Here is a 12,807-nt window from a genome sequence, read left to right as displayed (position 1 = left end):
TATAAAAATCGCTGTACTAACAACCCATGAAACTAGTCACCAGTGAATACAATAATTAGACTGCGGATCTTTATGCAATTATGGAATTAAGAAATTCCAATTATAATTAATTAATTAATTATGAATTATGAAATTAAGAAATTCTGAAAATTGTCAAAAAATGCTAGAGTATAAAATTCGACGGAATTTAGTACGATTTTAATTGATCTCCGATCTGAAAAAACTACTACCACAGAAAATAAGATTTGATTTGATTCAAATTTCCTTAAAATTCGTCTACGACAATTGCCTATTGCATAAACAACCACATTCTAATAATAACTAAACTGCAGACTGTTATATAATTCCTCATTTGCACAGTTTTGCTTTTAAAAATTGAATTCGGCGAAAAATTTTTTTCATTGATTATCCATAAGGATAATCTTACGGATTCAGAAGGATCCATAAAGATTCATAATCTAGTAATAATATTATAATTTTGATTAAAAGCTCAATCGAAAAGTGCGTTTAATATTTTTCAACCCTTCAATTTCGCCAATTATATTCTTTTCCGAAGAAAATTCCACATCGCATCGACCGTCGAATCTTCTTTTTATTTTAGCCGGTTTTACAAGATACCGAGAATTTCGCATTAATTATCATGATTTCAAAAATGCTGATCTCTTGAGCTATCTCATTAAAATCTGCCCAGCATTACGTCATCGACTACCATTACCCACCATTTGATATTCATTAAAATTAATAACGAACTAGAGGATAAATGAATCTGACGGGTGCATACGCGACAAGAACCTGTATTCTCATTTTTAACTGTCCTAGTTAATATTTTTCAAGGAAAATAGACTGAGTGGCCGACAAAGAGTGTGAGATCACTGATGGGGCTAACCTTTTTTCCTGCACCTTCGCATCGATTTATTTTCCTCTACGTTGCACAATGGAAGATTCAAGAAATAGCACCATGATCGAAAAGGTCAAAGGTGGAGTTCTAAATTTTCAGGATCGCTTAGAAAACAATTAATTTGTAAACTCATTTTTCCTTGTTTCATTCGCAAGAAGTTTCTACACTGTTTCGTAAATTGACTTAATAAAAATGATTAATTTACAAACACAATTCCCATTTTCAATTTGTATAGTTCCTAAAGAACTTTCTAATTATAAAATCATTATTTATAAACGATCTGTTCGATATAAAAATTGTCATCATATAATTAGAATAATATATGCACGTATTTTTGTAAACTGACTTTATAAAAACATGTATTTTGCAATGTAAAATAACAATGTTATTTTAGCAATATTTAGTGACGACGACGATGATAATAATAAGCGATGAACAGGCATTGCGTTAAGAAGATAAAAAATAAGATCCGGTAAATAAATAAGAAATGTTTATTAAATAAGAAGAGTGTTCATAATACGCTTAGCGTAGTAAGTTTTCAAATACAAAAGATAAAGGAATAGATCTGCACTATACTTTCATCCATTTCTGTGACTAACTTGATATGCTGAATTGCATATCGATTAATTTCGATACATTATTATCGATAAAAAGAAAGTGACTGGAATTGTAATCACGCCTGAACCAATACTTACTTCTGTGACGTCCATAACTTTGATGGCTGCCAACTGACCAGTCTTGGTGTGCCGGCCCTGAAATGTTATAAATTCTATTAGCATAATGAATTTAAAACGTATTCAAAATTAAGCTATCGATAAATCGCAAAGGCTCACTCCTAATCTTATTTTAGCACATTGATTTACAAAACTGTATATCAAAAGGCAATTTATTTTGTTAACTTACAGTTTAAGAAAATTTAAAGAATGCTTCTTGCGATACAATACATGCTGAACATTTCATCAGAATTGATTAACGGATGTTGTTGTGAGCAACAAGCGATTAACAATATTAAATAGTGGAAAATATTTATTCTTGATTAAATTCACGTAAAAATGTTCTGTCTTCTACGTTCCAGTAATTTTTGGTACTGGGTGCTATCTAATATAGACAATGGATAAACAATATTTTATAACGTCGCCATTTTGTAATTTTAAATAATTAAAAACATATAAAAGTAAAGTCGAGGTGTTGCTAAATATCCCCTTAAAAGACATTTTTATTTTATTTAACAATTACCGAAAAGTATTATTTAACTTTGAACTAACGTGACGGTGTACTCCCAAAAAGGGAATGAATAATTCATTTCGTTTGAAATCATATCACCGACTCGATATTACCAAGTTGTTAATGTTACAAATATATACCGTCACGGTTTTATCCGGTGGCAAAAGGGTTAAAAGGGCGTAGCGAAAAAATGCGTTCCAGGTTTTTCCGCCACCTCTTTCACGGGTACAGTCTGTGAAAAAGATGCTGGCGAAGTTTCGCCCGTACAATTTATGTGTACACTGTGTGCATAGCATGCGAGAGGAGGAGTGAAAGAAACATAAGACACACGTGCTTGAGAAGTACTCACACGGGGGAGAGAAATAAGGTGTCGGAAGACTAAAAGAGATCCTGGTAGAAAGAGAAAATGGGCGTAGGTGGATGTAGTTAGAAGAGATAAGGTGGAGAGTCAAGAAGACGATAATGGACGTTACAAAGAGCACAGTAAGGGCCGAGGAGAGTAAACGTTGAAAGACAGGGGAACAGTAGTTTCAAGTGGTGTGATGGATCTAGACAAAGTTATATCACTGCAACCAAATACTTGAAATTTAAACTGTTTTCGTATACGTTCCTAACTCGACCACCGGAAAATCTTCGTGTTATCAAAACACAAAACACTAAACCTACATGGCTGCTGCATTTCTTAAAAATTCTATGTTACATTTTAGATAATACCTTCTAATTTGAGAACAAAAATACGTTTCAAAAACTCTGCGAATAACTCAGCAATTTTTACATATTTTGTTCTGGAAAAAATGGAAAATATGATCAAGATGTACGCTAATATCACTGTGACTACTGCGTTAATGAATTAACAGATTGTTGGTCAATGGTATTCTCAACGGCAACCAAAGCAGAGAATACATTCTCTTCGATATATCATTGCATCTTTCTACGAAACTTCGTAAAACAATTGCTTTGGCTTGTTTAGCTTCCACACTTGTGGAAAATAATTCGAGTTAAAGGAAGTTTTATTTCGATTTATAGCGGTTTTTAAAGTGCAGCGGAAGGGAATGAACAGAATATTCGTCTTATAGAGGTTGTCGAGTTAAAGAGGTTCGAGTTATCGAGGTTTGACTGTGGTTGATTGTGAGGGAACCGGTACACTGGTAGCGGGAGCCGTGAAGCGCGATAGCGGGGAAGATGTTTCCCAGGCCTGATTTAGATAGTCGAAGTGATCTAACCCCTTAATATATCGTAATTTTTATTCGCATAAATTCTGCAATCTGCTTATTATTTCTCCAGCTAGTGTATAAAGAAAGGGTATCAATGAAGAACAATCGTAAAAAGCAGCAACCATTTTGGTTTGTAACCTTCTCACCCTTCTTCCGTTCCCTTTCTTCCCTAGTCACGTAAACCTGCCATGCCGGCAGCCTAATGTCCCTGCATGCACACCGTACTTATTCTCTCTCCATCGCTTTCCAATTCATCTCACTTTTCTTCTCGCCATCTTCCTCCCCCATTGTCTTTTCGCGAGCATTCTCCCACTAACTCTCGCCGGTATTTCCATTCAGCCTTTTCCCGTCACCCAAGTTTCATACAACTTCGCCACATCCCGTCCTTTAATCTTCACCTGGAGCTCTTTATCTTTCCCTTTTGCGTCCACCGCGCATCCCACAAATTTATTTTCGCCTATACGCTATTTTTTGCTTCTGACTTTTGTAAGCTTTCTTTACCGTTTTGCCTCGCACTCGTTCGTCCTGTGCTCTTTCTATCATACTTTGTTACTCTTGCTCGCGGTCCTCCATTTTATATGATTTATATTGTTAGTAATTCGTATAAAAATTTAAACAGAATTCAATGTAACTAAACTGTACTTGTTAATTCACTTTCCATTTTGTTTAATTGTAATACAGAGCTCTCCTATCTCCTACAATCTTGATACATAATGAGACAAATATTTAAAACGAAAAATAACTAAAAACTTTTTCAACAGTAACATTTTTCGGATCGTTTCACTGGTAGTTTTTCCAGCGTAGCATATTTTTTTTTCTACTGCATCTCTCGGTGAACTTTAAAACGTATTCGAGTATGTCTGAGAGCTGCCCTTCAAGTGACCTTGAGCATCGAAAAGCCGTCCAATCCCAAAGTGGTATTAGAATGCTACGTGAACTTCTTTTTTAAACTATAAATGTTCCACGCAACGTCTATGGACATCGATAAGATTGATAACAGCAGAATATCGAATCTATTAGCTCTGCTTATCAATAGACAGATATGTGCACGGTGTGTTCTCTAGATGAAGAATATATTACTGTTAAGCGTCTCATGATGGCTTATTATTCAAAGCAACAGAGGATTGAAAGGATTTTTATTTATGATAAAGCTGCAGTTATAAATTGACCATTGTTTTTATGGTATAGTAAAGTAATTAACTTCTGCGTCGATGACCCTGGTACTCATTGCAAACCTTTATCTAAAAACGATTTTATATTCCTGTAGAGAAATTGCCGAACTATGCGTATAATAAATAAATAATAAATAAACGTCTTCTGAAAAATCTTGAGCATAATAAAAATAATTGAACAATTGAAAATAATGAAACATTCCTAGGAAAAGTATTATTCACTGGCGATGCATCTTTTATCTAGAAATGATTGCATCTTTGAAAGTCTATAATTGTTATCACTTGATTTTATCAGTTCTAACATAAAAAATAGCTGGTTTTAACGGATCATCATGATTCGTCAAAACGTTCAAAACATGAGGAATTTTTCATTAAAAAAATTGACACGTGTGACAAGTTTAACCATTTTCATTATACATACAGTGGGTAACAAAAGTATTCGTACGCCCTTTAAAATAGAATAACTTTCTTATAATTGTACTAAACGTCCTGATTTTTTATAATCAATTAGAAGCAGTGGTTTATGAAATGATATGCAAAAAAGATTCTCCAAAAATTATAATTTTCAAGGTTACATGCAAAAATAATAAAAGCATTTTTTTAAACTTTTTTATTTGTGCCCTTAATGAAAATTTAATGTATATGTTTTGTAGATCTATGTTAGTTATTCTCATACTGAAAATTTGAAGCAGGAAAAAACGACACGCATCGGAAGATGTAAGAATCTGTGGATTTTTTGAGCAGAAACTGACCAAAAGATGTGTAAAACTACGATTTTCACCATTTTTAACTGCTTGTAGCTCGTGTGTGTGTTAATCGATTTCGATGGAACTTTCAGCATGTGTGTAACTACTATAGATCTACAAAACATATATTTTAAATTTTCTTTAAGTGCCCAAATAAAAAAGTTTTAAAAAATTTCTTCTTTATTTTTACATGTAATCTTGTAAATTATAATTTTTGGAAAATCTTTCTTGCATATCATCTCTTAAACCAATGCTTCTAATTATTGATTATAAAAAATCGGGTCGTTTGGTACAATTGTAAAAAAGTTATTCCAATTTAAAGGTCGTACGAATACTTTTTACACTCACTTTAGCTTCTATAACTTCTATTCTTTATTGCTATATTTTTCTTTTGCACTGCATTGGAAGATTTTCTTTTGCATTCAACGACCCCAGTCACAAACCCCTATATTACTATGTATACTCAGTCGCCCTAACAGAATTATTAGGTTACTGCACGAGCACTATTCTCCGACTTCTTAGTTCACACCAAGAATGTTATCGCTTCTGAGAAACCTCAGTGCAAACAGTGATAGTAAAACATAAAGAAGGCTAGCTGAAACATTCGAATATGGCCAGACTGAGACCATAATTCAAAACTGGATGTAAAATTAGGACGCTCTGTAAAATATTGCTTAGCGACTTTACAAATCAGTGTGTATGAATCATTTTGTGTAACAAAACAATAAAAATGCTTCGAGACGAAGATGGAAGACACTGCAACATAAAATATTTTAACGAGAATTTTCTAAGATATTGAAAACATTTTCCTTAGAAAATTCAACTACGTATCAAGATCATAGACACTGCGGAAAAAGAAAAATGTATACTGATATTGTGCTATCTAAATAATTAAATGATCCACCTGGGACTTCAGGAATTGAAGGGTTAATAATTAATATTTTGTTCACTTGTGTGTCTATGTTGTTAACAAATCTGAGTAATACAGATAATAAAATATACAGGGTGGACCGCAAAGCCTGATCAGCAGACTGCGGATCTTCATGCAAAATAAAAGTTGTCAGCATCGATTGCAAGGAATAGAAACTAAATTGGATGTTATTTCTTCTCTTAATGATTTTAATAGAGAAGACATCTTCAATTTGAAAAATTTTCCAACAATTTTGAATTTCATCTATTCAATTTTGCTTAAATGCATAAAGATCCGCAATCTAGTGATCAGCTTAGATTATTCTGCTGTTAGTGGTTCGATCGGAAGTTTTGTTATCTAAAATAACTTAAAATGATTGTACAACATCTTTTGTCAACCCCTTTTTCAGGTTATAGGTTAACTAAAATTTTTTACACCCTCTTCTGGGGATACTGATTGTGAGACGAATTCGGTAAACATTATAACAAATATTTTTTTCTGTATCTACCATAAAAATATCAGAAAAGTAATTTCTTAATCGTTTACGCGAATTTACTGCTGCTAGTGGACACCATTTTGAGCACATCGATTCAACTAAGATAAATTATATTTTTTTATTGTTTCTTTAGTTTAGATGAAGAAAAAATACTCTTTATGGTGCTTGCCGAATTCGTCTCGGTATTTCCTAAAAACGGGGTGTATGAAAATTGTAGGTTGACCTAGAAAAAAAACCGGAGGTGACCTTAATCGCTCTCGAAAAAAACGGTTGACAAAAAATTTGGTACAATTACCTTAAAGCTCTCCTTGAACCATGTTATTTGAGCTAAAAAAATTCCGAACTTACCACTAACAGCAGAATAATCGAATTGTAAGCTGATCACTAGACAGCGGATTTTATGCATTTATGGCAAAAACGAGTAGGTGTAATCTAAAACAGTAACGACATTAGAAGAATTTGAAAATACTGTTATATTATTTTCAACCTGTTAAGCATATTAACAAAGAAAACTCCAGTTAGTTGCAATTCAGATGGAAAATGTTCATTTTGCATAAAGATCCGCTGTCTACTGATCACGCTACGTGGTCCACCCTGTATAAAATGAAGTAGTTTGATATCAGTTTCCAGGGAGTGTTGGTCAACTGGAACTTCATTTTCTGCGGTAGATAAAAGAAATAATCGAAGAACGCGTGAAACAATTTTTAGAATTCGATATGAGTTATAAGTGCACAAAAATTCGCAGTCTATGCGTCTCACGAGGGAACGCCGGAGGAACATCTGTAGAACGGTGCTAACGCACTTGCGAGAAGAATACCAGAAGTGGAAACGTGTTTTTTTAATGAGTCATACCTCAAATTGTGGGTCTCGACGAGCTATTTAAGAAACATCCCTCCATCTGCCCATTCGTGTCCCAGATAAGTGGGGGTCAAACTAAAAAACTGTACCAATATTGACTCGTAGTCTTCAATAGGATATATGGAATCGTCTAAAATACTTTTATACACCTAATTAACAAGAGCGCTCTTACGAGCGTCGTATAAGAACTACATTTTTCATTTCATTGTAATTAATAAATTTCAGAACTATTTTCTCCCAATATCTTTAGACACAGTTTTCGTAATTGGTCCAGTTTCAAAGTATGTCTATGTATATTGTTAGAAATCAAAATTGAACTTTTTCTTTCAAACTATTACTGATTTCAGTTATATTTCTAAATGTATTAATAGAAATAACATTTTATTAAAAGAGTTTAACAATTCCGATATACTATTTTTAACATATAAAAATCATTAATCAGGAAAATAAATGTATATTTAGCTTCTATAGCTTGCAATTGATGTATAAAAGTATTAAAAATTTTATTTTGCATGAAGATCCGCAGTCTAATAATGACTCCTTGTAATTTTTCTTGTTCCCGGAAAAAATTGAGAAATTCACTGAGAACCGTGTTCAAGATAAAAAATATGTTAGAATACATTTTAGTTAATCTGCTTTATTGACAAAATTCCAAAGAGCAAATAATCATTTCATCGATTCTGCATCTCCTGGTTACATTCCGACGGTAAAGATACGCAACAGGAAACAGCTGGCACTTGTAAAAATCTCAAAATAAGATTGCAATCGATCAACCCACTGTCATAAAGCCTGCAACGAGCAACGATCATTATCCGGCAAATGAGAAAAATGGACCTGCATGAAAGACTGTACAGAATGAGTCATGCCGCGGCTGCGACCAGTTATATCTCGTTTCATAAGTTACGTCCCCTCCGGTGCGTTTCTTTTTTGGTCGAAATGATAGAGGAAGCGGTCGAGAAAAAGCAGAAACCCATCGTACGGTCTTAGTTCTCATGACCTTGTTTCATTCGCAGGTGCAACAGTGCATCTACGAGCTGAAGTTGCACTCTCTTTTGAATGAAACTGCATAAAAGATGCGTTCGAGGGCCCTCTGTGTGAAAGAGCTAACTCGAAGCCTCTCGTGAATGTTACAGTTTCGCGATTCAATTAAACATTTTGTTGCGTTCAGACAAAAACATACCTGTTCGAAGGAAAAACTATGGAAATTGTTAACAGTCGCATTCGTACTTCTTCATTTCATTTCGACGAGGAATAACCATCATCGATACAAATCTGATTTATTAATTTCATATGCATAAGGATTTTATATTGCAAAAACGAGCTTGAATCCTCTCTATCGGGTTATTGGAAAAATGTGAAACCATTTTTAATTATTTAGACCGCACAATTTCTGCACGAATAGTAGAGCAATAAAATGGCGGACGGTCTTTCAACTCGTTCAGGAGTATCCTCGGATTCTAATTTGAGTCAATTATTTTATTGTGAAGATTTAATCAAATTCTTGATTAATAAAAGTTTAAAATTTTCTCGACAGTCCAATATAACATATTATGTTCAGTTACATTTTTCTTAATTTCCCGAAGGACAATAGAAAACGAAAAAAAGACTAAATCAATACATTGTGTACTCTAAAAAAAAGTCCTTCTAAAGCTAGAAACGCAATTGTTGTGATTAGATTTCATGATAACTGCTATCGACTTACTGCGTGTATTTACTATTTATTTGCTGTGACAATATTAGCAACCCGTTGCAAACATGTTGTATACATTTTCCATGTACTATCGTTCAGTAAACTAGGACTATTTATTTAAGAAATTATTTACTATGCAGTGAGAGTGTATACCTACATAGAGCGGCGTAAATAAAAGAATGAAGATTTCCTGGCCTCCGAATTGCCACTGCGCAACTTTATTTGTTAATAGATCAACGAAGTGGAACGTCTTGTTTAATATTTTGTTGCTGTTAGATCCCAGATATTCGTGCATTGTGTAATTTATTGAACAAATTACGGAATTTGAACGTCAACAAAACTCAATACAGATTTTATTCTTCTTCACTTAGCAAGATTTATTACTAGACTGCGGAACTTTATGCAAAATAAAAATCGTTTGCATCAACTATAACAAACAAGGGCCAAATAATCATTTTTTCCATTCTTTAATGACACCTATAAGATGCAACTCATAAATCGATGTTCTCAAATTTTTTAAATCTGTGCACTGTTTCAAATTACAATTACCCATTTTTGTCATAAATGCATACAAAATCCGCAGTCTATTTATTTCTAAGATATATAAATTTTTCTTTTCTAAGTAAACTTTTTAAAAACCTGGATTTCTTTCCAAGAATCAGACATATGTAATTACTCTTCCAAGAATTCTCTCATGCTCTCGAGTACAATAAGGAGAAACATGTGAAAGTATTCATATCGCTAATATAGCGCATTTTACTGGCAATGTAATTCACTACTTTTTATTAACAAACGTAATTCTGGCGTGCATTTTGCTGTTATTGTTTACAGAAATCCTATTCCGCTTTCGTATGTTTAATTGGCGAAACTTCATTTATTTTTACTAGTAAATTTTGCAGTTTCGTATCAAAATAGAGCATAAAATAACGTTACTTACAATTAGATATTATCAACTATGTTTTTGGAGTCCGAATATTAATAACTAGATTGTGAAATGAATAATAATTTACTCCGATTATTCATGGTTTTAGAATAAACACTAAATTAAACTCATTATTAGTCTAATAAAAAAATGTCATTATTAGACGTTAGTCTCATTTCATTATTAAACTGCACACATTCATTGAATTTCCCCCTCCGATAAATAAATTAAAAGCAATGTGTTAAACATTATAGATTTAACTATGCTATACATATATGTATAATATGTACTATGATACAAAACTTATATTAATATTGGTACACGCAGTTTTTATTTACATTACCACCCACGATTTTTAGTTTTAGCTCAGTTATTTATCAGTGTGTTCAAATATTTTAAATAAATCTTAACGTTGCTATTTCCTTCACTGAAGACTATTATGGATATAATTCGTAAATTACAAACATATAAATGCAGGAACTTTCTAAACACATTAGAATAATCCCTCGCTGGATATCCACGATTTCGACTTTTATTAACCCGATATCAAAAATATTGAAAATTTGTGTCCTAGCAAATTTCTTTAGAGAGCCAGGCGTTGTCAGTATACTTTCACAAACACGAACATATATAACTAACGAGAACACGGTTCCTTCTAAAAGACTAAAAAACATCCGGCAAAACCAGTTGCAGCCATGGATGATATTAGTGTTCATTAACATATCTTGGTTTTCATTCGTAAAAATCAATGGGAGGGAGACATGCAGACACGAACTTGAAAAAAACATGCATGCTGTTTTATATGTAGTAGGTATTCATACTCCTTATTGCTGATAGAAAGCTGTAAAAATTTCCTTTCAAATATTTTTGCTTTTGAAAGCTTTCTATCGTGTAACACTTTCAAAATCGACGTGGTGGATCTCATCAACATATTATTATAATGAAACAAGGAGATACTTATTCTTCATTTGCAAGATTTACAAATACGCTAATAATCTTTCAAAATATGATGTATCAAAACATTTTGATAGCACCATCAAAATGCTTTTATTATAAAATTTTCGTAGAAAACTCTTGTATCATTTAATTTCAAAAAACAATTTAATAAATTCGTTATCTGCTCCATTTAGCCTAATATAAAATAATTGCACGATTCTGCGAAAAAGAGACTGTTTAAGACGTGCCAATAATGGCTATAACAATGGTAATAATTAACAAAATTAATTATTATACGACTATGCAGATCGAATAAAACCTATTTATAAGTTAGTAAATTGGTTTTTCCTCATACACTCATCCGAGAAGATATTAAACGTTTATACGGCCTGTGCCGGTAATTATTATTCGCCCGATCGTTCTCGGTAATTTCTAAATCGACAGAAATTGAAGAGACGACAGTGATCATGCGTATTCATGCGACCGCGTGTTTCATTCGTTCCTATGTCATCATCGGCAGTAGGTCAACGTACTCTTCCTCACTTCCCCTGGTTATCTATCATCGCATAGCGCAAAACTAATGTTAACAATTACGTGTAATAAACCGGGGCGATACGTCACGGTACACGTGCAAAGTTCATTTTTCGCTTGCACAACCGAAAGCATAAACACACACTTGAAACATATGTAAACGCTACGCAAAAAAAAAAAGAAAGAATAACACGTTCCAGCTCGTTAGTCGGCATAAAAACGCTCAAGTCTTAAGTGAATTCATTCATAAATATTTATGTACAATAGAGGCTATGGAATATTAACCATCGGAAAAAATCGTGATGAGAGCATTTACGGCAGGAATTTTTACAGAATCTCAAAAGTAATTGATGCAGGCGTTCAAGTATCGCGTTATTTGCAGATGCTATGCATCCGTGAGGCGATAATGCGCGAAAAGCGAAATTTTGTATGCAACGTATGTGTAAAACGCGATGAAAGAGAATTGGTGCAACTTTCGTTTTTATAAATAAATGACCGGGTTGATCGAATTTATCGATCGACAATCTGCAGCCGTGATATTGGTTTCTAATTATTGAAAATATCCATCTCCCTTGACGAAGTTTAATGCAACTCGATTTTGCAGTCAACAAAATAATCGAATCTAATTTCGAAATTTGGAACATCTTGCGTGTAATTGCAATTTGGTTAATTAACCCTTAGCACTCGAATGGTGACTTTGAGAGAGCTGCCATTAAAAATTGCTGTACCATTATTCAAAATATCGTTTACATTATTAAATATATTGGGATCTTACCAATTACTAAACAGTTAAATATTCTATGAGATATTATATTAATTTCATATCCATAAAATGAAAAAAATCATATAGAATAAAATTATTCTAGGTCGGAAGATCTGTTTACATTTCGGGATAAAATAATTCCGAGTGCAGGGTTAATTGTGCAGTCAGATAAATAAAAATTGCAATGAAAGTTACTTTTACATTAAATTTTTGCTTCGGTTTTCATGAAGTCCTCTTTGTTATTAAAATCCTCTTTGTTGTTAAAATGCAAAATGCGCTGTACACATGAGTACTTTAAAAAATATTTGTTCGAACATTTTGAATTCAGGAACAAAATTGTTTCACTTTCTCGAAATTAATTGTAATATTTAATTTAATTTAAATTTTTTAGTAACATCTGTTGCATAGTTTCTCCTTTAATTATGCAGATCTGTTGTGTGCATATAG

At 32.9% G+C, this 12,807-nt stretch overlaps 1 protein-coding gene across 15 annotated transcripts in view; it reads right to left on the bottom strand.

Annotated features, from left to right (window-relative positions):
- The window catches only part of Msn (serine/threonine-protein kinase msn), a 59,814-nt gene that overhangs the window by 42,367 nt on the left and 4,640 nt on the right, over positions 1-12,807 (bottom strand). For all 15 annotated transcript variants that reach the window (XM_076426097.1, XM_076426096.1, XM_076426104.1 and 12 more), the window contains exon 3: positions 1,594-1,650. In XM_076426097.1, coding sequence (XP_076282212.1) covers positions 1,594-1,650 — 57 coding nt within the window. The remainder of the gene's footprint in view (positions 1-1,593; positions 1,651-12,807) is intronic.

This window comes from Lasioglossum baleicum, chromosome 6 (assembly GCF_051020765.1).
Source record: "Lasioglossum baleicum chromosome 6, iyLasBale1, whole genome shotgun sequence".
Taxonomy (NCBI): Eukaryota; Metazoa; Arthropoda; class Insecta; order Hymenoptera; family Halictidae; genus Lasioglossum; species Lasioglossum baleicum.
Note: the sequence above shows the minus strand (reverse complement) of the source record. Positions and strands in the feature narration are given on the sequence as shown.